Source organism: Schistocerca cancellata, chromosome 4, assembly GCF_023864275.1.
Source record: "Schistocerca cancellata isolate TAMUIC-IGC-003103 chromosome 4, iqSchCanc2.1, whole genome shotgun sequence".
NCBI classification, from domain to species: domain Eukaryota; kingdom Metazoa; phylum Arthropoda; class Insecta; order Orthoptera; family Acrididae; genus Schistocerca; species Schistocerca cancellata.
In genome coordinates this window covers 281,999,205-282,026,804 of record NC_064629.1, presented here as the reverse complement: position 1 = coordinate 282,026,804, position 27,600 = coordinate 281,999,205, and the positions used below count along the sequence as shown (strand labels likewise).

The 27,600-nt window shown below is 43.6% G+C and overlaps 1 protein-coding gene and 1 pseudogene across 1 annotated transcript in view; one reads left to right on the top strand and one right to left on the bottom strand.

Moving 5' to 3' along the window:
- The window catches only part of LOC126183546 (uncharacterized), a 905,020-nt gene that overhangs the window by 851,791 nt on the left and 25,629 nt on the right, over window positions 1-27,600 (top strand). Inside the window, exons 10-11 of the mRNA XM_049925619.1 lie at window positions 11,100-11,180; window positions 27,154-27,354. Of these exons, the coding sequence (XP_049781576.1) occupies window positions 11,100-11,180; window positions 27,154-27,354 (282 nt within the window). The remainder of the gene's footprint in view (window positions 1-11,099; window positions 11,181-27,153; window positions 27,355-27,600) is intronic.
- LOC126185597 (5S ribosomal RNA) lies at window positions 20,875-20,992 on the bottom strand (annotated as a pseudogene).

The window sequence follows — 27,600 nt, the reverse complement described above, 5'->3', positions numbered from 1 at the left end:
CTATTCAGAACCGTAAAAGAGGAATGTCGAGCAAAGGCGTACACATTCTCCATGACAACGCTCGCCCACACATCGCTTGGCAAACCGTTGCTCTCCTGCACCAGTTTCAGTAGAACATAATCACCCACCCACCCTATAGTCCTGACTTGGCGCCCAGTGATTATCACCTGTTCCCTAAATTAAAAGAAAATTTGGCCGGAAAGCGACTCAGCTCCGACGACGAGGTGAAAGAAGAGAGCATGGCGGTGAGCTGGTATGACGTGGGCATACAAAAACTGCCACAGCGTCTACAAAAATGGATCGACAGAAATGGTGATTATGTCGAAAAATAGCTAAATGTTGAGGCTGTAATCTGATGTAAACCATTGTAGAAATAAACAGGCCTCTGTACTTACAAAAAAAATGGTTCAAATGGCTCTGAGCACTATGGGACTTAACTGCTGTGGTCATCAGTCCCCTAGAACTTAGAACTACTTAAACCTAACTAACCTAAGGACATCACATACATCCATGCCCGAGGCAGGATTCGAACCTGCGACCGTAGCGGCCACGCGGTTCCAGACTGTAGTGCCTAGAACCGCACGGCCACTCCGGCTGGCTACTTATAAAATATAGGAGACCTTACTTTTGGGATTACCCTCGTATCATCATGAGCCAAAACATTATCGCCACTGCCCACCGCCAGATTGAATGCCGCCTGGTGGCGATGCAGACACGTGATGCAGTAGACAAAGTGTATACATGATGTTCCAGAACTGTTGCGACAAACTTCGAGGACTTGTAGAGGTTGTCTTGAGGAAAAAATCGAGGGTGGTAACCATTGTCAGAAACGTCATCTAACGACGCTGCAGACCGATAACACTATAGGCGACGGCGCCTGCTACCAGGCCACCCTTTTGGCACCGAACGTTACTTTGTATGCAAAAATGGTTCAAATGGCTCTAAGCACTATGGGACTTAACATCTGAGGTCATCAGTCCCCTAGACTTAGAACTACTTAAACCTAACTAACCCAAGGACATCACACACATCCATGCCTGAGGCAGTATTCGAACCTGCGACCGTAGCAGCAGCGCGGTTACTGACTGAAGCGCCTAGAACCGCTCGATTACAGCGGCCGGTACTTTGTATGCCAACAGGGGTGGGCTAGTGGCAGGCGCCGGCGCCTGTAGCTTCGCTGCTCTGTAGCGTCGTTGTATAACGTTTCCGGACGCGGGTTCCTATCCTCGATTTGTTCCTCAAGACACCCTCTACAATCATTCGAAATTCGTCGAAACATTGCTGAATAACCATGTATATGAGCAGAGATGAATGGAAAATCACCCTAGCGCCATTATGGGCCGCACATGGGAAAATCCACTGATGTAAACGACTTTGACAAAGGGAATATTGGTATAGCCTGATGCCTGCGACCGAGCACCTCGGCAGTACTTGATCAACTGGTGTGTGAATCTGTGGGAGGTGGTTGAAGAGTGGTGAAACCACGAGTAGGCGACAAGGTGTTACGTCCAAGTTCATCACAGAAGGTGGAGCTCGGAGGCTTGCCCTCCTTGTAAAACAGGACAGGCGGCGATCTGTGGCAGATCTGACGACAGAGTACAACGTTGTGGCAGATACAAATATTACAGAGCATATCGTTCATCGTGCATTGTTGGACACGAAACTCTGCAGAAGGAGATCCCTACTTGTTCCCGTGTTGACCAACAAGATCGTCAATAACAACTGCAGTGGACACGGGATCAGTGGAAACATGTCGCCTCAAAATATGCACTGTGCCACGGATGCAAACCAGCGGGGGCTATTGGAGGGGGGGGGGGGGGGGACATTCAACTGGGTATCCAGAAGACCTGTGGTATAATCGTGCTACATTTTTTTAAGTACATGATTGTGAACTCACACTGATGTCTTCTCCTCCAAATTCGCCTGGTCTGAACCAGACAGAACGCATCTGAAACTATATCGTGCGCCAGCTCCACGCCCACTATCCACGGGAATTGCGTGTGCATAGATATCTTGAGCCACATATCTCTGGAAACGTACCAAGGACTTGTCGAATACATGTCTCACTGAATCGCTGCTGTATTGCGTTCCAAAGGTGGACCACCATGCTATTAAGCAGGTGGTCGCCATGTTTTGGCTCATCAGTATTTGTCACTAATATACAGGACAATAAGAACGACCCTAATGCTGATTTTCGTGGGGCACTTCATGTTATGTCTCTCAGTTGCGCATATTGCCTTTCCATTCGTTATAAAAATCTGGTACCCTGTAAGATACAATTTAAACCGTTCCTGAGCAGTGGCAAAGAATCATAAGTGCTTCACTTTTGCAATTAGTATGCCAAATAGAAGGCTTTGCTGAAATCTAAATGGGTCAGTATAGTAGATTGTTGGTGAGTCATGGACAGTACCATCTCTTAGATCATTCTGAACGGGACAACTGCGGTCTTCATGATTTTGCAAAACTTATTGATGGGAGTCAAATAGTTCATTCGTCATTAAGCACTTGGTAAAATGTTTATGAGGCACTACGTGTTCGAGTGCCTTCGGATCCTGGAAGAAGATATATTGGTGCACAATCAATAGATCAATTTTTGTTTCTGTCTTTGGTAAAAGTTTTATTAGGCCACTCTAAAAAGTAAGTGGGAATGTACGTGTCTCAAAGAAATGACTGAAACTGTCCGTTATGGTGGGTAGTTAATGCGCTGATGATACCTTTAATCTGCGAATGGTATTACATCGCACCCTGCCGCAGAATATTTTATATGTAAGAGATAATTTGACTGTGTAATCAGTTACGCGACCAATAAAAAACTTCTCGGCAGTGTTGTCATTGCCTAATATGGTGTATAAATTGTATCTTTCCTTACGTGTGGGTTCAAAATACATGGAGTGCAGAAACAATCAAATGGTTCAAATGGCTCTGAGCACTGTGGGACTTAACATCTATGGTCATCAGTCCCCTAGAACTTAGAACTACTTAAACCTAACTAACCTAAGGACATCACACAACACCCAGTCATCACGAGGCAGAGAAAATCCCTGACCCCGCCGGGAATCGAACCCGTGAACCCGGGCAGAAATAATCACGATTTACTTTTGGCAGAGACATCATCACTCCTAAACTACGCATTTTCTCCAGGAAACTTCGGATATAAAATCGTAAGATATCTAGGATCAGAACAGGTCAGGGTACATTAAACGCAGGAGGCGACTACACGGGTAGCAGGGTTGTATGGCGTGGGCTAGAGGATTAGAGGATTTCGGGGAAACACATAAAGGGTCTGTCTCAAAGGGTGCAGGTCGAACACAGGAAGAAAGTAGATCTATGAACCAACGGTATAAAAGTTGTAAATTGTCGTAGCTGTGTTGGGAAAGCACCAGAGCTCCAAGCGATGATAGAAACCACTGATGCTCAAATCGTTATTGACACTGAAAGCTTGCTAAAGCCGGAGATAAAAATCAGCCAACATTTTTGCGAAAGACCTGACAGTGTTAAGAAAGGATGGGCTAAGTACAGTTGGGGGTGACGTGTTTGTTGCTGTCACGAGTAGTTTATCTTGTAGCGAAATTGAAGTACTCCTGTGAGTTAGTATGGGTAGAGGTCATTGTTGGCAACTGGAATAAAATAATAATCGATCCTTTTACAGACCCACAACTCAGATGATACAATAGGCTGTTTTCCTGTGTTAAAAATGTGGTTCGTATTTTTGCTATTCTGATTGATTATAACATTTAAATAGCATTTAGACCAATGTTTTCACAACATTTCTGTTATTTTTATGTAATTAAAGCTTAAAAACCATTAAATATCAACACCTGGTCACGTGATCAAAATACTCTGTTATTGGCTGATGTTCTGGTGACGTCACAGGCTAGGAGCAAGACTAAGCTATACAGGTGTTACAGGAGCGTTAGCCAAAGTTTTGAGTTTTTTACGTACTTTTTCTGCAAACCGTTTAGCTATTTAGTGATGGAAAACACAATTATAACTTTTAAGTAACAATAGAAAGGAATTTTGTGAACAGTGATAGTGGAAGCCCTGCGAAAGTTGATGGGTTTATGCTCCACCCATTTAGAGCGGCGATATGTGCAACGACGGACATTCTTCTCCCTAATCCCTGCAATATCATTAAAATCCCTCAGAAATAAGTAATTGTAGAACTTTTGCAAATGGGTCCGTATATTATAGCTAGATTGTCGACTATCAGTCATGAGCTAGGACCCAAAGCACAATAAAATTATTCTAGGCGAAACTTTGGACTGATTTCCTCTCTAGAAGATACTCAGCAGAAACTTCTTTCTTTCAGGCGTTCGGTGGCGCAACGGATAACACATCCGTCTGCAAATAAAAAGATCATGTTCGAATCTTCTAAGGGTCATATATTTTTAAAGTTCTACACGAAATACGAAAACAGTGTTTCCAAAAACTGATTGTAACAGTTGTTTCGATTGTTGGATGTGTTATATATAGAGCTTCACTTTAGTGTTAGTCTGAGAAATGGACAACGGAGGATAAACGCATTTACTTTGCGAACAAACAATTCACCTTTTTGGAAAGCGTTGCTAGTACTGAAGAAATTACCATACGCTCACAGTACAACGAGGTGCAGGACGATGAAGTTATATGGAGAGATACGAAGCTTGTACAACATGCAGGTGACACGAACGTAAGGGCTGCGATGTCTGTGAGTGTAAACTAACGTTGGCGTCTGAAGCAGACCTACTTCATCTTTTGTGTAAGATGACGAAATTGCAAACGTTTAAGCAATAAGAGTCCTAGCTGGACGATACGAAGATAAAAACATTGTTTATAATAAAGCAAAAAATGTGTGGTCACATTAACTAGAAAATATCTTTTTGAACGTAAAGTGCGCGAACAGAGATTGCAAATGTAAATGGATGTAAACAGCAAGGAAAACACAACAATATTCTGTTTCTGATCGGTGTGGTGAAGTTACGTGATTGTGATTTGGTTTTCATATGAGAGACTGTCATTTCGTTGAATGACACTATCCTCCTGTCTCGGAGGTACGTTAATGTTAACTTCACAGCGCAACACAGTTTTAATTAAATTAGTGAACTTGTGCGACTATGTGGTGACAGTTTACCCACATAGTGCATCTTCTCATTCTCTGCAACACTCAAAAACAACTATTCAGGAGGAGTTATTATAGATGTATTTGTACAGTATAGTACTACACATCATTTGTAACCCATTTTCCGAAATGTATACTCCAAAACAAGACATCACCGTGAATTAGCATTATGACAGTAGGAGCAGCAAGCTAGCCAGTGACATCATAGGCATCACATGTTTCTAATGGGGCGTTTTAGCGGGCTTTAAAATTATTTGAATTTCATTGCTGTTTTTATAGAATAACACTGAAATTCAACAGGAAAAAAGTATGTTTGGACCGTAAAATGACATAATCAATCATTTGAGAGAATTTCCAGAAAACAGTCAACTGCCCTATTGCTGAAAGGTTTAAAGAAAACTTGAGTCTAATTTCAGACACGTACCCGACTCACACAATTACTGTTGGTGATGACTTCAATGGATCCTCGATATGTTGGCGAAAATATATGTTTGAATCCGGAGGTACACATAAAACATCATTCGCATTCTCTGAAAATAACTTCGAGCATTCGTTCACGATCCCCCACTCGAATAGTAAACGGTTGTTGAAAGGCACTTGATATCTTAGCAACAAATAATCCTAAGCTAATAGCAAGCATCAAAACGGATAGAGGGATTAGTGCACACACATTTGTCGTAGCGAAACTGAATGCCGTAACCCAAATCCACCAAAAATAAATGAAAATATATCTATTCAAAAAAGCAGATAAAAATTAGCTTGGCACCTTCCTGAGAGACAGTCTCGACTCATTCAAAATTAAAAATGGTAAATATACACCAGATGTGGGTTGAATTCAAAAAAATAGTATCGGCAACAATTGAGGGATTTATACCAAATAAATTAACAAACGACGGAGAGCTCCTATGGTACACGAAACAGGTCAGAACACCGTTTCAGAAATAACGAAAAAAGCCTGCCAAATTTCAACGAATGCAAAATCTCCAAGATCTTTTACAGAAGCTCGAAATTTAGCGCGAACTTCAATGCGAAATGCTTGTAACAGTTTCCACAACGAAACTCTGTTTCGAAACCTGGAAGAAAATCCAAAGAAATTCTGTTCATGTGTAAAGTACGCTAGCGGCAAGACAATTAGTGCCTTCTCTGTGTGACAGATATGAAAATACTATCGATGACAGTGCTGCTACGAGGTGCGTTCAAGTTCTAAGGCCTCCCATTTTTTTTAATTAACTACTCACCTGAAATCGATGAAACTGGCGTTACTTCTCGACGTAATCGCCCTGCAGACGTACACATTTTTCACAACGCTGACGCCATGATTCCATGGCAGCGGCGAAGGCTTCTTTAGGAGTCTGTTTTTGACCACTGGAAAATCGCTGAGGCAATAACAGCACGGCTGGTGAATGTGCGGCCACGGAGAGTGTCTTTCATTGTTGGAAAAAGCCAAAAGTCACTAGGAGCCTGGTCAGGTGAGTAGGGATCATGAGGAATCACTTCAAAGCTGTTATCACGAAGAAACTGTTGCGTAACGTTAGCTCGATGTACGGGTGCGTTGTCTTGGTGAAACAGCACACGTGCAGCCCTTCCCAGACGTTTTTGTTGCAGTGCAGGAAGGTATTTGTTCTTCAAAACATTTTCGTAGAATGCACCTGTTACCGTAGTGGCCTTTGGAACGCAATGGGTAAGGATTACGCCCTCGCTGTCCCAGAACATGGACACCATCATTTTTTCAGCACTGGCGGTTACCCGAAATTTTTTTGTTGGCGGTGAATCTGTGTGCTTCCATTGAGCTGACTGGCGCTTTGTTTCTGGATTGAAAAATGGCATCCACGTCTCATCCATTGTCACAACCGACGAAAAGAAAGTCCCATTCATGCTGTCGTTGCACGTCAACATTGCTTGACAACATGCCACAAGGGCAGCCACGTGGTCGTCCGTCAGCATTCGTGGCACCCACCTGGATGACACTTTTCGCATTTTCAGGTCGTCATGCAGGATTGTGTGCACAGAACCCACAGAAATGCCAACTCTGGAGGCAATCTGTTCAACAGTCATTCGGCGATCCCCCAAAACAATTCTCTCCACTTTCTCGATCATGTCTTTAGACCGGCTTGTGCGAGCCCGAGGTTGTTTCGATTTGTTGTCACACGATGTTCTGCCTTCATTAAACTGTCGCACCCATGAACGCACTTTTGACACATACATAACTCCATCACCACATGTCTCTTTCAACTGTTGGTGAATTTTAATTGGTTTCACACCACGCAAATTCAGAAAACGAATGATTGCACGCTGTTCAAGTAAGGAAAACGTCGCCATTTTAAGTATTTAAAACAGTTCTCATTCTCGCCGCTGGCGGTAAAATTCCATCTGCCGTACGATGCTGCCATCTCTGGGACGTGTTGACAATGAACGCGGCCTCATTTTAAAACAATGCACATGTTTCTATCTCTTTCCCGTCCGGAGAAAAAAAAATTGGAGGCCTTAGAACTTGAATGCACCTCGTAAAGCAGAGGTACTAAACACATCCTTCCGAAATTCCATCCCCATAGAAGACGAAGTAAATATTCAACAAATTTCCTTGGAGTAGTGAAGGAACTTAAATCATTTAATAAAAGCAAGTCTTCGGGTCCAGACTGTATACCAATTAGGTTCCTTTGAGAGAATGCTGATACAATAGCTCCCTGCTTAACCATCATATACAGCCGCTCGTACGATGAAAGATCCGTATCCAATTACTGGAAAGTTGCACAGGTCACCAATATTGAAGAAAGGCAATTTCAAATTGATTCCGTATTTCCAGATTTCCAGAAGGCTTTTGGCACCATACCTCACAAGTAGCTTGTAATCAAATTGCGTTCTTATGGAACATCGTCTCAGTTACGCGACTGCAGTCGTGATTTCCTGTCAGAGAGGTCACAGTTCGTAATAATAGACGGAAAGTGGTGGAGTAAAACAGAAGTGATTTCTTGTGTTCACCAAGGTAGTGTTATAGGCCCTCTACTGTTCCCCATCTTTATAAACGATTTAGCATACAATCTTAGCAGTCGTCTTAAGTTGTTTGCAGATGATACTGTCGTTTATTGCCTTGTAAGGTCGTCATAAAATGGAAAGCTATTGCAAAATGGTTTAGATAATATATCAGTATGGTGCGAAAATTGGCAATTGACCCTAAATAATGAAATGTCTGAGGTCACCCTCATGAGTACTAAAAGAAGCCCGTTAACCTTCGGTTACACGATAAACCAGTCAAATATGAAGAGCGTAATTCAACTAAATACATATGAATTACAGTAACGAACAACGTGAATTTGAAAGGACACACAGAAAATGTTCTGGTGAAGGCGAACCAAAGACTGCGTTTTATTAGAGGAATAGTTACAGGAAGCAACAGATCTACAAAAGAGACTGCTCACAATACGCTTGTCCGTTCTCTTTTTGAGTACAGCTGCGCGGTGTGCGATCCTTACCAGGTAAGATTAACGGAGTAATTCGAGAAACTTCAAAGAAGGGCAGCATATTTTGTATTATCGCGAAACAGGGGGAGAGTGTCAGGGACATGATACAGGATTTGGGGTAGACATCTTAAAAACAAAGACGTTTCTCGTTGCGGCGGGATCTTCTCATGAAATTTCAATCATCAGCTTTCTCCTCCGAATGCGAAGATACTTTGTTGACGCCGATCTATACAGGGAGAAGGGATCATCATAATAAAACAAGGAGAAACAGAGTTCGCACCGAAAGAAATACGTGTCCGTTTTTTCCGCGTGGTGTTTGAGAGTGGAATAATAGAGAATTACTGTGAAAGTGGTTCGATGAACCCTCTCCCAGGCACTTAAATGTGATCTGCAGAGTACCCATGCAGATGTTCTCCACGTTTAAGTTTGTGATTCTGCACTGCCTCACTAACTTGTTTCCGTAAATACACTATGTGATAAAAACTATCCGGACACCTGGCTGAAAATGACGTAAAAGTTCGTGGCGCCCTCCATCGGTAATGCTCGAATTCAATATGGTGTTGGCCCACCCTTAGCCTTGATGACAGCTTTCACTCACGCAGACATACGTTCAATTATGTGCCGGAAGATTTCTTGGGGAATGGCAGCCCATCCTTCACGCAGTACTGCACTGAGGAGAGGTATTGATGTCGGTCGGCGAGGCCTGGCACGAAGTCGGCGTCCTAAAACATCCCAAAGGTGTTCTATAGGATTCAGGTCAGGACTCTGTGCTGGCCAGTCCATTGCAGGGATGTTATTGTCGTGTAACCTCTCCGCCACAGCCGTGTTTTATGAACAGGTGCTCGATCATGTTGAAAGATGCAATCGCCATTGCTCTTCAACAGTGGGAAGCAAGAAGATGCTTAAAGCATCAATGTAGGCCTATGCTGTGATACTGCCAGGCAAAACAAGGGGTGCAAGCCCCCTCCATGAAAAACATGACCACACCATAACACCACCGCTTCTGAATTTTACTGTTGGTTCTATACACACTGGTAGATGATGTTCACTGGGCATTCGCCATACCCACACCCTGCCATCGGATCGCCACGTTATGTACCGTGATTCGTCACTCCACACAACGTTTTCCCACTGTTAACTCGTCCAATGTTTACGCTCCTTACACCAAACGACGCTTCGTTTGGCATTTACCGGATGATGTGAGGCTTATGAGCAGCCGCTCGACCATGAAATCAAAGTTTTCTCACCTCTCGCATGACTGTTATAGTACATGCAGTGGATCCTGATGCAGTTTGGAATTCCTGTGCGATGCTCTGGATAGATGTCTGCCTATTACACATTACGACCCTCTTCAACTGTCGGCAGGTTCGAATCCTGCCTCGGGCATGGGTGTGTGTGATGTCCTTAAGTTAGTTAGGTTTAACTAGTTCTAAGTTCTAGGGGACTGATGACCTCAGATGTTAAGTCCCATTGTGCTCAGAGCCAACCCTTCGAAATCTCCATCAGCAGTTTCCTAAATTTTGTACTGTTTTGTTGTTGTGAACATGAGACTGTGCTTTGTGCAGAGTTTGTAAATATTACTCATATTACATATTTAAGTTCAGTGTAACATATAACAACTATTTCGAGGATATTGTTAATTTTTCATTACAAGGTTTTATGGTGAGTAAAATTCTGTAAAAACTAGTACGTAAGGTGTGGACAATTATGCTATATTTCGTTGGTCGTTCACCATTTTGTACCTTGAAACGGAAGGAAGTGCTCTACAACGGAACACGTGAAATGTGTAAATGAATTGAGTTTCTTTAACGACCTAACAATTTTCAGTGTCTTGAAACTGTAAATTTGTGTTAGCTGCCAATAGCTTCTGTTTCCTATATGTTTTTAACCTGTAACTGGTTTTTGATAATATTTCTTCTTAAATTGATTTTACTTGCTTCTTAATTTAATTTCACTTACTCGCTATCGGTGTGTAGTAGAGAAATAAAGTAACACATAGTCTAATAAAAACAGTGCTGACAATACTTCCTTGGTTGTAACACTTTTAAATTTGAGTTCAATTTGTTCCTCGGTACATGGTTTTGTAACGTGAACAGTTTTTCACATTTTGTATAATCTTACTTTTCTGAAATAATTATAATAATTTCAGAAGAAGACTACAGCACACATAAAGTGAGTGTTACCATTTCAAAATGGATTAAGAAAATATGATAAACTTCTATTACAGATCTGGCTAGGGGCGAAAGTCTAAAATGTACAACACTCTAAAAAAACTACGTGTAGCATTGAACAAACAGTTGCAATAACGTTGTATTTGCATTAGAGGAAGAACAAATTACCAATCGAATTAAGTCTTCTTTACCTAACAAAGTTATGGCTGTTTAAACAAGTCCCGCAGAATAATCACCATTCTTCTACTTTATATTGTGCCAGTCATTATGGTTATCATTATTGAACCCTATATGCTTCCGGTCCCATTTAGAATTTTCTATCTGCAGTGGTCACTGAAAAGATAATGGTGACCGTACCTTTTCATGTTTCAGGAGGCCATTCTCGGAGGCCAGAGGATGCTTGCTCTGTGTCTCACTTCAACAAATCGTCTCTTCCGTACGTCACTCTTGTCAGTAAGTATACCGCAGCAGCATCATTTGGTGGATACTTCAGACCTGGGCATTAAATACTTGTATATAAATTTGTCAGACATGTCTTGTTTGCTGCGTTCCATAGTTCTGGATCGGCAGAGGTCTGTTAACGATCAGAGTATTGGGATACTTGCGTTCTGTCCCCTTCCATTACCACCGTTACAGACCCAACAATAGCAAAACTGTGTGCGGAGCTCGAATAAAACAACTTTGTGATTAACAAATTGTAGTGGTGAGGGACACTGTTGCCAGTGTGCAGCCAATAGGCCTGTAAAAGTAACGGCTACGTTATTCTGAAAGTCCATCGCTGTCTCATAGGGAAGGGGTACTTCCGGGCGACCATCCGCTTGCTAGCGGGCAGACGTATGTTGAGTAGGCTACCGGTCAGGCGACTATAATGCATGCGTTCTGCGCATGCGATGGCCCACCAGCACCAAGGAGGCTTTGCTGCAGGTAGGCTGTCTGACCGCGTTATCAACTATTTGTCCACCTGCGTTCGTGGATGCCAGGGTGCCCGCCGGTGGGCACGCGAACTGGAACAGCCCGTTACGAAGTAATCGCCATTCGTTACTGTCGTTCTAATCACGCCTGACTCTATACGCACTGTTGGCGGTGTGCTGTGACTGGCTGATGGAGAAAAAACCGTACGGACGTCAGATTTGATCTCGTCATTCTGAAGATAACGTTTCGTATTTTGTGTGTGTGTTTTTTTTTTTTTTTGTTTGTTATATTTTGCGTCCAATGAAAAAAATGTTGTTTCCAGCAGCCAGTGCATCGAACATCCATCAAAAAACTCTTCGTTTTGGGTACGATTTGTTAAAATTCAGTGGCAGAATACAGGATGATGCAGCTAAGACCTCAAATATATTCAGAGGGTGTAAACATATCGGGATGGGGTTTAAACATATCGCACTGTTGTTTTCGCTATGTTATGACGGACAGTGTGGTGAATGTTCTGTCCTGCAAGTAATTTTAAATGTTTTAGATGCAGAATTATGACGCAAATTTGTTTTTTCCATAGGCATTACGTCAGTTTTTTCGTAACCCTGAAAAGGGCCCTCGTTGATGACTTCATTGACATAATGTGTGTGGATCTTTATCAAATAGTTATAAGATAACATCACAGCAAACCACTGACCGCTGTCAGGATAAGCGGTCCCACATCATCTGCTGTACTGTACCAAATGTAAGCTGACACGCAACTGAGGTATGGGTCGTTTATTTTGCTAGGCACCTGAAACTCAGCATTCTGTGCTCTGTTGTTGTAACTATTCAAACTTCCACAATATGGCCGACAGTCGAAAACGGGCTATGGTTTTCCTTTATGGTGAAACCAGCCAAACTGTTATAGCAGCAGTGTAGTTGTATTCTGAAAGGTCTCCTGATAGTGGCAAGCCCTCACGGACCTGGGAAACGTTATTAACGAAACAAAATTCAAGAAAACTGGAAATATGAAGAATAAAATGTACCAAGAACAGCAGTTTGTGGAGGAAATGCAGCTAACATTTTAGCAGTGGCGATACACAATCCACATGTCACTAAAAGTGGCTTGAATGTATGTGTGGGATCAGCCACAGGAGTGTTCTGCGAAGATTACACTCGAACGCATTTCATCCTTTCCCCATTTCACTCCATCAACTGCTTCATGGCAACGACGTTCCAAATCGGTTAAAGTTATTCCAAAGTTATGCAGTTTATTTACACAAGATCTTGTTTGTGGATGAAACATTATATATAGCCGCGCGGTATAGGGCGTCTTGCCACGGTTCGCGCGCTACTCCCCCCTTCGGAGGTTCGAGTCCTCGCTCGGGCATGGGTGTGTGTGTGTGTGTTGTCCTTAGCGTAAGTTAGTTTAAGTTAGGTTAAGCAGTGTGTAAGCCTAGGGACCGATGACCTCAGCAGTTTGGTCCCATAGGTACTTACCACTTATTTCCATCATTTAGAATACATGAACAAATCAATCTTTGAATATGCACTACTAGCCATTTCCAGACCCACGTTGGATGACATAAGTGCATAAGTTACAGACTTCGCCTATTAGTGTATGGTTTTCAAGAATCTCAGCATTGGTTCCTGTTTTATTGATGAGGTTGTAAATAGTCGCAAGTACTTACAGTTCAGCCGGCCGCGGTGGCCAAGCGGTTCTAGGCGCTTCAGTCCAGAACCGCGCGACTGCTACGGTCGCAGGTTCGAATCCTGCCTCGGGCATGGATGTGTGTGATGTCCTTAGGTTAGTTAGGTTTACGTAGTTCTAAGTTCTAGGGGACTGATGACCTCAGATGTTAAGTCCCATAGTGCTCAGAGCCATTTGAAGCTACAGTTCGTAACAGATACCCTGTCAGTGTTACTGAAACACATTACACTGGACATGTGGGACCAACGTGGTGAATTTTTTGTCCATTCCACACAGATAATTGTAAGGGGCCATTAAAGCGTTTCCGTACGAAGGCATAGCTGTATATGCTACGTAGCTCGACTCCGTTGTGGTATGTAAGCCCATTCACTCTGCGATTGTAGATACTAGTTTATCCAACAAAAGCTGCGTTGACGAAACTTCGACTAAATACCTACCACGCAAAGGCTAAGTAACTCCAGTCCACCGCGGAAGCAGCTGAAAGTTGGTTAAACTATTGAGCGTTCGGGATTCTTGCATGACTCGTTTGAAAAAATGTCTAAAATTTCCTTTAAGATGGTTTATTGTCTTTAAAATACGGAAAATGGCTATCAAGTCCGTATTTAACACCTCAGCATCAGTTATGCAATGTTACTAACTGTCTCTGTGACAAGTTCACACCCGAAAGCCGCCATTTAGTCCTACCCGATATTTTGAACGTCATAAACAGTCACTGACCCATGACTACTTGCGAGTTAACACATTCAGTCGTTCAGTGTGCTTCTTGTAAAGAAGTGCTCGCTATAATGTCTCATAATTTGCACGAAACACGCCACACTGAGTTTTTGGACGACGTGAAATGTTCACACGCGAATATCTTCTATAATAAACCACTCGCAAAGCTCAAACTTTCACAAATTACTCAACACTGGAAACATATTTCGTCAGTGACACGAGAACCATTCAAACGTGCATATTTATTCACTTTGGTACAAATTTAATCAGCGCGGTTTCACGTAGGTGTGTACTAGAAGTCGGCTACAGAACGACTATCTGGACTCGTAGGCCTGAGGCATAAAGCCTTACTCAAACGCACGGTAAATGTTGAATTCCTATTGGCAGCCAGTTAGATCATCACGAGCACTTCTATACTCGCGGAATTTCAAATGTCAGCCAATCGGATTACACAAGTAATTTTGATTAGAAATTCCGCAATTCCGAAACTAAATAAAATTTAATGAAAACAAAATACGATTCCTTTTCACAAAATAAATTACTAAAAATTTAATACTTAACGCCCCTTCTGGCTGCCTTTTACAAAATCAAGCTCACTCTGACATACGACACAAATTCCCCTCTTGCACAACAATTTTCTCACGCATACAGTTACATAGTTCTATTAAAATATCACATTCTCACTTTATATATGACCTTCATTCAGCCTCTGTGTCTCCAAAACACTCACACAACCAAAACACGATAAAATAATAATTTTCCAAAGTACTTTTAATTAGGTCAGGAATATATGATAACGAAACCAAAGAATATTCCAGAAAATTGGATTATATGAACCTATCCTCTTGGTTGTAGTTTCAATTGATATTATACATGAATACACTACAGTCTCTAACTCCGTTCCACAGTTTTTATGTGTTTTAGGTAGAAACTTATATCTCCGAAAGTACCGAAGTTATTGATTTACAATTTTAGCTGCATAGTTGTGTTATCCACAGAATTTGGTATACAAAGTACGAAGAAGATCGATTAATATTTAATAGTACTTCTTCAGAGTCATAGAGCGTATGTGTAACGTATTGCACACAGCATTAAGCAAGTACACGGCTCGCTGTGCTCAGTAGCCAGCGTCAGAACCAAATCTGTTCTCCTCCCGGCTCCAAGGCAAGCTACGCTTTCCATGCGAGATGTCCGCCTGCTTAGCTGAGTGGTTACGTGCTTGCCTACCATGCAGCGGGCCCGGGTTTGATTCCCGGCCGGATTGGAGATTTTCTCCGCTCGTGGACTGGGTGTTGTGATGTCCTCATCATCAATTCATCCTCATCACCGGCACGCGAGTCGCCCAATGTGGCGTCGACTGTAATAAGACTGGTGTTCGGCGGCCGAACATCCCCGGATGGAGCCTCCCGGCCGGCAATGTCATACGATCATTCATTTTCCATGCAATATGACAATTCGTAGCTGGCCGCTTTGGCCTAGCGGCTCTAGGCGCTTCAGTCCGAAACCGCGCTGCCGCTACGGCCGCAGGTTCGAATCCTGCCTCGGGCATGGATGTGTGTGATGTCCTTAGGTTAGTTAGGTTGAAGTAGTTCTAAGTCTAGGGGACTGATGACCTCAGATGTTAAGTCCCATAGTACTAGGAGCCATTTGATTTGACAATTGTCCGCAGCTCGTGGTCGTGCGGTAGCGTTCTCGCTTCCCACGCCCGGGTTCCGGGGCTCGATTCCCGGCGGGGTCAGGGATTTTTCTGCCTCGTGATGACTGGGTGTTGTGTGATGTCCTTAGGTTAGTTAGGTTTAAGTAGTTCTACGTTCTAGGGGACTGATGGCCATAGATGTTAAGTCCCATAGTGCTCAGAGCCATTTGAACCATTTGACAATTCGTAATAATTTGCTGCGTTACAGTGCGTGCGGCAAATGCAGAAACGTGAACGGTGGCGATATTATTAAAATTGCGCCCAAACAGGACCAACGTGCTGTTATTCTTTTCTTGGCTACCAAAGGAAAAACACTAGTAGACATGCATCAGAGAATGAGTAATGTGCATCGCCCATCACCGTTGTGGTATGGTGTGCCAAGTTGCGATTCGACACAAGACGCCGGTCGATCTGGGAGGCCAGCCCCATCCATTACGCCAACTCAAGTGGGTGGCACTTGAGCTGAGCACCCCCCCCCCCCTCCCACACCCGCCACCGTAGTCTTAATCTCGCCCATGTGATTATCAAGTCTTCAGTCCCTTAAAAAGGTTTGGAAGGGTCGACGATTCATGTCGAACGAGGATGTGCGGCAGGTAGTTACGAACTTTATCACACAGCAGGACATGGTGTTTTACCAAACAGGTATCTTCAACGTAGTGTATCGGTAGGATGATTGCCTCAATGCTCATGGATATTTTGCCTGATTGGCATAACGATTTTCGAGTGTACAGCTTTCGAACTTAAACTTTTTCTTCGCTGATTATACATATATTTTTAACAGAACTTTTGGGGGCCGCTGGCTCAGTAGCTCTGAAAATACGAAATGGCACGTACGCTCGCCAGGCTCGGACTCTACTGGACTTTTATCTGCGGAGAAGATTAAAACAAGAGGTCTGTGAGGAAAACCGACGACTCCTGAAGACATGAAATGACGTATAACATGGACCTGTGTCCATACGACATTCAAGGTGCAGTATTGTATGTCCAAGGTCAACCTTTTGAGCGCGCGGTGTGAGTGTATTAATAACATACACACATATAGTACCTGACGTACGTGTTTCCATACATTTCGTACAGGAAGCCAGACATTAGCAAGATCTCTTCTCCTGAAAGTGAGGCAGTGGTTTGCGGACGGTGTTATCTTGTTACTGTTTGCTCAAGTCCATACATGTTGTGTCCCTGAAGTCTTCTTCAGAGGCTCTTTCTGATGCCTCAGAAGAAAAGTATACAGTTGGATTTAAAGAAAAATCGATGTCATGATTCAGTACCTAAAAATATTAAAAATTACTTGTATAGGTCAGAAAATTACCTACATTGCGCGCTATAACTTAAAGAAAAACGCACCTCACTAAATTTACTCCTTCTGGATGTACACTCATGTGCACAAACATTACGATCACTGCCCACTGCGAGACTGAATGCCGCCCTGATGACGACGCAGCCAGGTGGCGCCGCAATGAAAGTATATAGGGTGTCCCAGTATGTTGCGACAAACTTCGAGGGGTTGTGGAGGGTGTCTTGAGAAACAAATCGATGGCAGGAAGCCGTGTCCGGAAACGTCATCTAACGACGCTACAGAATGTCGAAGTCATAAGTCGCCAGCGCCTGTCACTAGGCCACCCTTTCGGCAGCAAACGTGACTGTACGCTGACGAACCGTAAGCGGAACGTCTATCAATATCGTTCGTTATTCAGTGATCGCGACTGACTGGCAAGATCACCGGTGGAGATGATGGAGCTAGCTGCTTCATAGAAAGGTCTTGTCTCCTACGAATGCGATATTCTGTTACCTCAGTGAAAGAATTTTCCAGACACGGGTTTCCATCCGCAGTTTATATTCCTCCTGTATAGCGAAAGACATTGGAGATTTTAGAGGTTTCAAGAAGGAAAATAAACTGTGGATGGAAACCCATGTCCTAAAACGTCATCCTCCGAGGCAACAGACTATAGCTTTCATAGGAGACAAGGCTTTTGTACGCAGCAGCTAGCTCCATCTTTTCCACCACTGACGATGGTGGCAATCAGTCGCTATCACCGAATAATAAACAGCATTACGAGACGTTCCGACTGTGCTCCGTCAACGTACAAAATCACGTTTGCTGCCGAAGGGCTGCCTTAGTGGCTGGTGCTACCGCCGGCGCCTATACCTTCGAAACTCTGTAACGTCGTTAGATGACATTTCCGAACACGGGTGTCTATCCTCGATTTGTTGCGCGAGACACCCTCTACAAGCTCTAGAAGTTCGTCGCAACATTTCTGGGACACCCTGTACAAGCGGAGCATATGAATAGGGATACGTAATGACGACGATACAGACCAGAAGTGGAGAAATACACTGACGTAAGTGACACTGACAAAGGGCAAACTGTTTTGGCGCGGCACCTGGGAAAAGCATCTAGGAAACTGCTAATGGTAAATCTGGTTGTCTGCCCGACTGCTTCTGTCCTGAGCATCTGTGGGAAGTGGTTCAAGTACGGTGAAACCACATGTAGGCAACAAGATGTTTGACGTCCACGCCTCATACCAAATCTGAGGGGCCTGAAGATGGTGCCGATGAGGCTCCGAAACTGTTTGTCAAAACAGAACGTGGAGGTAGGAGGTTTGCCCGCTCTGTAAAGCAGGGTAGGCGGCAATCAGTGGTAGATCTGACGACAGAGTACAATACTTGTGCAGGGACAAGTGCGTTGAAGCACACCGTTCAGCGCGAAATGTCGAACAGGTAGCTCCACAGCAAATGACCCCTACGTGTTCCCACGTTGACTAAACGACAGCCGACCGCGGTGGCTGAGCGGTTCTTGGCGCTTCAGTCCGGAACCGCGCGACTGCTACGGTCGCAGGTTCGAATCCTGCCTCGGGCATGGATGTGTGTGATGTCCTTAGGTTAGTTAGTTTTAAGTAGTTCTATGTTCTAGGGGACTGATGACTTCATATATTAAATCCCATAGTGCTCAGAGCCATTTGAACCATTTTAACTAAACGACATCGTCATGGGCACCACAGCCGTACTTCAGGGTCTGCAGACGTCTGGGCTGAACTTGTGATGCAGGCCTACTGGGGATAAATTTGTAATAAATAAGCAATAAGAAATAGCATTTCAGGGCAAATTTTTGCAGCAGAAGTCTATAGGGCATCACTTAAGGTTCTCCATTTACGTCTACAAAGTTTTACTACCCTCTTTATGATTTAATGAACTGATGAGGTTAAGAAATGAGAAGAACTGAAATCATTAAACCATTCAACATGATTTATCAACGGCTATGGACAACTATACAATATTAAAAAAAGAACAAAAAGCTGAAGTTCATGTCCATACGAAAATTAGTACGCTGTTTGATTTTAAAAAAGAACAGATTGTAGCTGTAAGCAAACATATTTGTTGAGCAAATGCCAGATAACGAATGAGATGCAACAAAAACCAAATTTTAAAAACACTTAATTCAGTTACAGTACTTTCCAGCAGTATCTTATTAACGAACAAAGTTACTTGAAAATGGTTTTCCACAGCTTCACGAACTGAAGAATCCGGGTCTCACGACAGGAATTTAAATAAAATTTTGAGTTTTTCTGGTATGAAACGAATTATGGAAGAAATTGGCTTTCCGCAAGATAAAACTTACTTCAAACTAAAATTCCGTTAACCATTTTTTGAAAAGTCTTAGTGATATTGTCACCTGAAGTGTCACGTGTTGGATGGGGTGACTGGGAATTTGACGCGAGGCAGAGCGGAGTTTCAGAGGCGGATGCTGACTTGGTTCGTAACAGCTGTTAACTGAACAATTCAGCTTAATAATCCCATGCAAAAAATAATGTTTCCGTCTTTCACGATTATAACAGGACCCGCACCAAATTATTAACACAATTACTATTTTTATATTAAATGTTTGTGGTGCGAGCCCATGGCCGCATGCTAGATAGCCTGCGCATTATATATGGCTATGGTGAGGACAGGATCAACGTGATTGGACCGTGGGTCACAGGAAACGTGTCACCTGGAAGGGTAAATAACGCTTCTTGTTACACTAGGTCGATGGTCGCATCCGCGTATGCCATCATTCACGCGAACAGCTGTCCAAAACATACACCGCGCTGCGGACGCAGGCCTTATGGTTTAAGTAGTTCTAAGTCTAGGGGACTGATGACCTCAGATGTTAAATACCATAGTGCTTAGAGCCATTTGAGATACTTGGGCAATGTACTCCAACCGGAGCTTGCTCCCGCGCGAGGAGCCGCCGCGGCAAGCATATCACTTGGAGCCGTCCGCTGATGCGAAACCGCCTGTAAATTCTGCCGCTCGACAATTGCCACCAAGTCTCTTGCCAGTCTTGGAAGCATTGGCTACGCGCCATTGAACAGTAGAGTTGTGACTTTGTCTGCATTAAGTTTGTGATTTGCATTGCGCCCTGGAATGCTGCGTACGCGTAAGAGACTTGGCCACGCTCTGGACCTATTGTTGGTTAGCCTTTAACTTCGTAAATGCCGCCAACATCGATCTTAGGGACCGCCTGTTGGTTCCACTGGTCTCTGCATCACCGCCAGAGTGATCATAAACTGTGTTCTACGAGTACTTACGCAGAGTAGGGTAGAAAACGTGGGGCGATGTTATGCATTCGACTGGACTTCCATGGGACCTGTAGTAGTAATCGAATTCACCACGACAGCTGTGCACTACGTGAACATTACCGCGGAACACCTGCATCCCTTCATGTTTGATGTCTACCTCGACAGCTTGGCATCGTCCAAAAGGATAACTGTTTGTCTCACAACGCCACAATTAAAAACAATGATATGAAGAGCGTGGTAGTTAACTCATGTTGATGTCTTGGCTGCCAAATTCTCCTGATTTGAAAACATCTTGGTCGCTATCGGCTTCCAGGTACACACCCACAAACCACAAGCACGTAATTTGCGGGAATCGCGTGATCTGTGGGTAGACACTCCGTCTTCAGGCCACAAGTGGCCCGTCGGGACCACCCGACCGCCGTGTCATCCTCAACTGAGGATGCGGATAGGAGGGGCGTATGGTCAGCACACCGATCTCCCGCTTGTGATGATGGTTTTCTTTGACCGTAGCCGCTACTATTCGGTCGAGTAGCTCCTCAATTGGCATCACGAGGCTGAGTGCACCCCGAAAAATGGCAACAGCGCATGGCGGCCCGGGTGGTCACCCATCCAAGTGCCGGCCACGCCCGACAGCGCTTAACTTCGGTGATCTGACGGGAACCGGTGTATCCACTGCGGCAAGGCCTTTGCCCGTGGGTAGACACCTGCTGCCTCATAATTCCGGAAACCTACCAAGGCTTTGCCGAATCCGTGGCAGGCTGAATTGCTGTAGTACTGCGTTCCTAAGGTGGACCAATACGCTATTAAGGAGATGGTCATAATGTTTCGGCTCGTCAGTGTATATTTTGTGGCTTGTCAAAGCTGCCTAAGCCTATATAAAATGTTCCAGTCCTTTATCTTCCTGACTGGACTGTGCTTGTAGTTAAATCCAGTTACAGAGATTTCAGCTGCTTTCGTGGCTCACTTAGTGCGAATAACCTGTCACGAAGACTTAACTGTCAACTAAACCGTAACCCTACAACAGACTAGTCACTCGAGAAAGAATTATCCCCTGTACTGGACTGGAATTATATTTCCGTGTATTGCCTCTACAACGGACGCTGAAACTTTTGTCTACATTTGAAGGGCCTTACACACAAACTAGTCACCGAGGACCTTACTCAAGACTGGATCTAAGTTTGTTACAAAACCTTTATGCCGAAGACTAAGTGTAAATGCTTTACAGCGTACATAATCTATTAAATGAGTTTATTCTTGTTACTGTGATGTGATTGTGTAAATAACTTTATTTATTGAATAGAATGTAATAGAAATGAAGTGCCGGGCTGCATTGTCAACTGTCCCTTGTTCGATTCGCTGATGGTTCCGTGATTTTTTTTTTCTACCACTTATCGCGCGTTTCACCTCTGGCAGTGTTTTGTTAATGTGAAAGAAGAATGCCAAACCTATAAACTAGCTGCGTTATAACTTCGGAGGAAGGACGGGCATACTACCACCAATAGGACGGCGCCTAGTCGCTAGTCAAAGTTCAGTATACGGATATACACTGCTGAGGTAATAGATCACTGACAGGAATGTTGTAGAAGTACAGAGCGTCCCATTTATGTTGCCACCACAAATCGCTTTTTGTCCAGGAGCAAAATAAAAAATGTATCAAGCAAATGTTGTTTAGCTACCAGGGGAGCATTAACCGGCATGTTTGCCTTTCTTACAATTTTGTTCGTTACGAAGACATGAACAGCAGTATGTCTCTTTTAAATAGCACCCTGTTTTATTTGCTAGTCCACTTCCTCTCGTCAAGCCTTTCCAGAAGCGTATCACAGTGTACCGTTCACGTAAACATGACGTTATAAGAAACGTAACAAAAAAACTGACTTTGAGTCTCCCGTGCTAGCATACAGTGCAGGTATCTAGGGTAACGTGACTCGACCACTTGCTGCAGTGACAGTAAACGGATAAAAACACAAGAAAAATGAACATTGGTCATTACTGTTCTGCTAACATATATTCTCCATAGCATTCCTACCTTCTCTTCGTTGGTGTACATTAGTACTCACACAAGAAACCGATTGGCTAGATGACAGATGTTTCCACTTCTTTCGCGTCAGCTCTAGTACGTTTAGAGTGCGAGTGAATTGTTTCTGGGTATACTACGTTTTCCTGGCATTCAAATTGTTGCCTATGATTATTCATCCATATATTAACGCATCTTAGTGCCACTGATAATGAATGGGTATTTCATTATTTTCTTGTACCTTACGTCGCTGGTTCACATCTACCTACTCACGTTTTTTCCTTCAGAGTTAAACTGTATGCAAATTGTTACCGTTGACCAAACGCGACAACGATGCTATCAAATTAAATGTTCATATCCGTTGCGTAAAGGCCCATCACTTTCATCCAAGACGCCTGCCATTGTTTATATTTCCTGCGAATATTACTTTTTAATCAAAAAAGTAAATTAACGTAAGACCTTTCTCTATTATCTCTGCCACACGTCAACCTCCATGTTAACAGGTCTGCTAGCGTCATTAATGACGACCAATGGCTATATTACCTTCAACAGTAATACAGTCGCACACTGAGGTTATTTTCAACCTATTTCTATGACATAATATAAAATCATGTGCTAGAAAATGGCGCAGTTCACGAAATTGCAGTAGTGAAATAAAAACAGTAACAGAGAAAAGCGAAATGATGTCATTTAAAACACAAAAGAAATGTCGCAAAGATTCTTCTGTATGGTTTGTTGTATTCATATTTGATACGGGGTCGCGTGGAAAACTGCAGGCATTCACTACATGAATAAAACATTTATATATTTATTTACGCTATGTACAAAGTAACGTACGTTATACACAGTTTAGATTTCTGGGTTGATTGTTCCACATTGGTTATCACACATCAGTCACTGAATTGTCTGTGCAGTACTGTTGATCACTTGCTAACAATTTCAAACACTGAAACTCAATACCGTCGTGCTAGTAAGTACTTCTCTTACTGCAAGTCTTACGAGATCTGGGGCGGAGCTCGGTATGTTGCGTCTTAAAAGACGCGCGGACGGATACATTTCCGTGCTGTGAATGGAAATAAATGTAAATGTCGTATGAATAGGTTCTCCCGTCGGCTAGACCGTTCGTCGCATGCAAGTCTTTCGATTTGACGCCACTTCGGCGACTTGCGCGTCGATGGGGATGAAATGATGATGATTAGGACAACACAACACCCAGTCCCTGAGCGGAGAAAATCTCCGACCCAGCCGGGAATCGAACCCGGGCCCTTAGGATGGACATTCCGTCGCGCTGACCACTCATCTACTGGGGGCGGACTGTGGATGGATGAGAAGACGGTGTCCGGTGGCGGCGTCCGTAGCACCTCCCATAGGAAGACGGTGAGCCTTGAAGAGCATGGCGCGCTGGCGGCCTGTTTAAATGTTTCTCCTACCTCGGAGCAGTGAGGGGGAGCGGATTGCCGAGTGCGGTCGACAAAGACACCGTCGGTCTGTGAATTTTATCAAAATGAATTAACGGAGGAGATAAGGAAGATCCAACAAGGAGCTCCCTGTTTCGTCAAGGGATTGTTTACTCGGCGCAATACCGTTACGGAAATTTTCGACGAACTCCAATGACAAACACTACAGGAGAGGCATTCTGCATAAGGGGGAGCTTTACTGTTGAATTACCCAGAGGCGGAGAGTCGGGTAACGAATTTCTTTCTTCCATATACATCTTGCGAAATGATGGTGGCGAGAAAATCAGAGCAGTTACCCTGAGGTGACAGAAGTCATGGGACAGCGATATGCACATACCCAGATAGCGGTAATATTGCGTACACTATGTATAAAAGAGCAGTGCGTTGTCGGAGCTATCATTTGTGCTCTGGTGATTCGTGTGAAAAGGTTTCCGACATGATTATGGCTGTACAAAGGGAATTAACAGACTTTGAACATGGATTGATAGTTGGAGCTAGACACATGGTACATTCCATTTCGGAAATCGTTAGGGAATTCAATATTCTGAGATCCACAGAGTCAACAATGCGCCGAGAATACCAAATTTCAGGTATTATCTCATCATGGGCAACACAGTGGCCGATGGCTTTCACTTAACGACCGAGAGCAGCGGCGTTTGTGTAGAGTTGTCAGTGCTAACAGACAAGCAACACAACGTGAAATAAACGCAGAAATCAATGTAGGTCGTACAAGGAACGTATCCATTAGGATAGTGCGGCGAAATTTAGCGTTGATGGGTTTTGACAGCAGACGACCGACACGAGTGCCTTTGCTAACAGCAAGACATCGCCTGCAGTACCTCTCCTGGGCTCGTGACCATATCGGTTGGACCCTAGACGACTGCAAAACCGTAGCCTGGTCACATGATCCCCAATTTCAGTTAGTAATAAGTGATTGTAGGATTTGTGCGTGGCGCAAACTCCCTGCGCCATGGACCCAAGTTGTTAACAAGGCACTATGTAAGTTGGTGGTGGCTCTATAATGGTGTGAGCTGTGTTTATATGGAACGGACTGGGCCTTCTGGTCCAACTGAACCGATCATTGGCTGTAAATGGTTATTTTCGGCTACTTGGAGACCACTTGCAGCCATTCATGGACTTCATTTTCCCAAACAACGATGGAATTTTTTTGGATGACAATACGCCATGTCACTGGGATACAACTGTTCGCGATTGGTTTGAAGAACATTCTGGACAAGTCGAGCGAATGATTTGGCCACCCATCGAACATTTATGGGACAGAATCTAGAGGTCAATCGTGCAAAAACTTAAGCTCCGACAACATTTTTGCAGTTATGGGCGGCTAGAGGGGCAGCAAGGCTCAGTATTTCGCCAGGGAACTTCCAACGACTTGTTGAATCCCAGCCATACAGATAGAGTTGCTGCACTACATCGAGCAAAAGGATGTCCGATACGATGTCAGCGCCGGCCAGAGTGGCCGAGCGGTTCTAGGCGCTACAGTCTGAAACCGCGCGACCGCTACGATCGCAGGTTCCAGCCCTGCCTCGGGCATGGATGTGTGTGATGTCCTTAGGTTAGTTAGGTTTAAGTAGTTCTAAGTTCTAGAGGACTGATGACCTCAGCAGTTAAGTCCCATAGTGCTCAGAGCCATTTTTTTGAACGATGTCAGGAAGTATCTCATGACTTTTGTCACCTCAGTATAGAGTTAATGCAGAGCTTTATTGACAGTTGTTGTACCTAGACGCCATTTGTCAATGGAACAGGGAAGGTGAAATAAGAGACTGACACCTTTGCCACAGGGGTGCCTTGTCTACTGTAGATGTGGGTGTAAACGTAGACCACTGTCCGCTGAGACGAACTGGTGCTCTGCACATTCCTCAAAAAAATAGTGTCTTGAATGAACTAGTGATGTATGGAAACTACCACACATCTGCATGTGGGAAAGACGGCATAGAAGTAACAGAACATTAGTAGTCTTGCTGAATGCTACTATGAGAGTTGATAAGAAATTTGTAGTGCCATTTTTAAAAACGAAAATGTCAATAAGGCACTTTGACAAAGTATGTGTTACACTTGCTTTGGGACTGCACACTTGAGGTACTATGGTCACACCAAGAGAAGTCCTCTGTTAAATGGATGAGGGTACAATAGGAGGAAAGTGCACTGTGTGCATGCACAGCATGAGTAGCTAAGTCCTAGGGACAAATATCGGTCATCCCACTGTTAGCGTGGTGTTGGGATAGCAGGCATAGCATATCTCCCTTGGACAGTCTATGTGCTGGTGATAACTGTTCCTGTGTTCACACCCCACTACTGTGAGTGGTCAGGGAAAGTTTGATGAATATTAGGCCTACACCCACACTGGCTCAATTTTCTCTTGGTCCTCCTCCCCTTTTCCTTACATTAATATCAAACTGACCTTGCAGCCACATGCAACATTGTTTTGCTACTGTATATTATATCTAAAATTTGTGTTTTGTCAGCAGATGTCAACACACACCGGTAAATACCAGTGCTGAGTAGAAATGCATTCAGTGAGAGTGTCTCTGTATGAAGCCTCAAATTCACGCCAAAAACATGTTTTTTTTTTATGTGAATTCAGTTTTTGAATAATGTGTCACATATTGTGAAAACTGTGTTTCATGTCGGCTCTCAAAATTTGATCTTTACCTGTAGCAGCTAACACTCGAGAGGCAAATACACAGATTTGTCTTTCAGTAAAACTGCCTCAGGTTAACTACACCACACACTCCCTGTCGAGTTATTCTGAAACTGGTGTTGTCAAACTGCTTCTCTCGAGAATTAAACCTGCTCTTGCTGAAGAGTTACATGCATTATATTGAGCTAAACTCATTTAAAATACACAAAATAGCAGTCAGACATGATTACAATATTAGAAGTCTGGTCATGTATAATCAGGAATGCATCTACTTGTCCAAGACAATTAGAGGTTCTGAGAGATCTGTTATTTATCAAAGTAATTCCATCCTTAATCCAAAGTTTTGTTTGAGTTTATCCTGGTACTTTATTAAACATAATCTTAAAGGTGGTCATTTGACTTAGTCTTCCTCAAACTTCTGAGCTGGGCTTACCAGCCAATAGTGGTGGTCCTACAACTTAGCACAGACTTTGTACCATGGTGCAAACTGGCATTTTTCACATAAATAGACAGTTGACAGAGGTGAAAAAAGCTATATGGAACAGAAAAATCTTGGAATTGACCAAGAGTTGTGAAGCTTAAGATTTGTAGTCTCACACTTACCCACTGAGTTACACTTAAGGGACTCTGTTGGAGGTATATATTAGAGATCAGCTTTTCTCTCCATATGTGAATACATCAAACTACCAGCCACAGTTGATGACTGGATTGTCTGTCTGCAGCGGCGTTCCCAGAGCAGCGAGCGTGCCCATACCAGGGAGAGTTCACGGTGACGGGTGTCAATAGGCTGCGCACCCAGAGGGACCTTCCGGACAGCCCTTGTGATGGGGATGACACTGACTTCACCAGCCTTGTAGTTGGTTGCAGTGCGGGGCACACCATGGAGTTTCGATCAGATTGTGCTGATGAAGACTTTGTCTCTAGTAAGTATGATTTTAGGAGAACTTACATTAATATCTGCTTGTTAGCCTGTCTGTCTGTCTCTCTCTCTCTCTCTCTCTCTCTCTCTCTCTCTCTCTCTGTGTGTGTGTGTGTGTGTGTGTGTGTGTGTGTGTGTGTGTGTGTGTCAAAGCCTTTATTGCCTTCTTCCTATACCCCAAAGAAATACATTCATTTGTCATACAAAATCTTTTACAAACTTTTGGGCAGTTTCTTTATACCAAAACAAG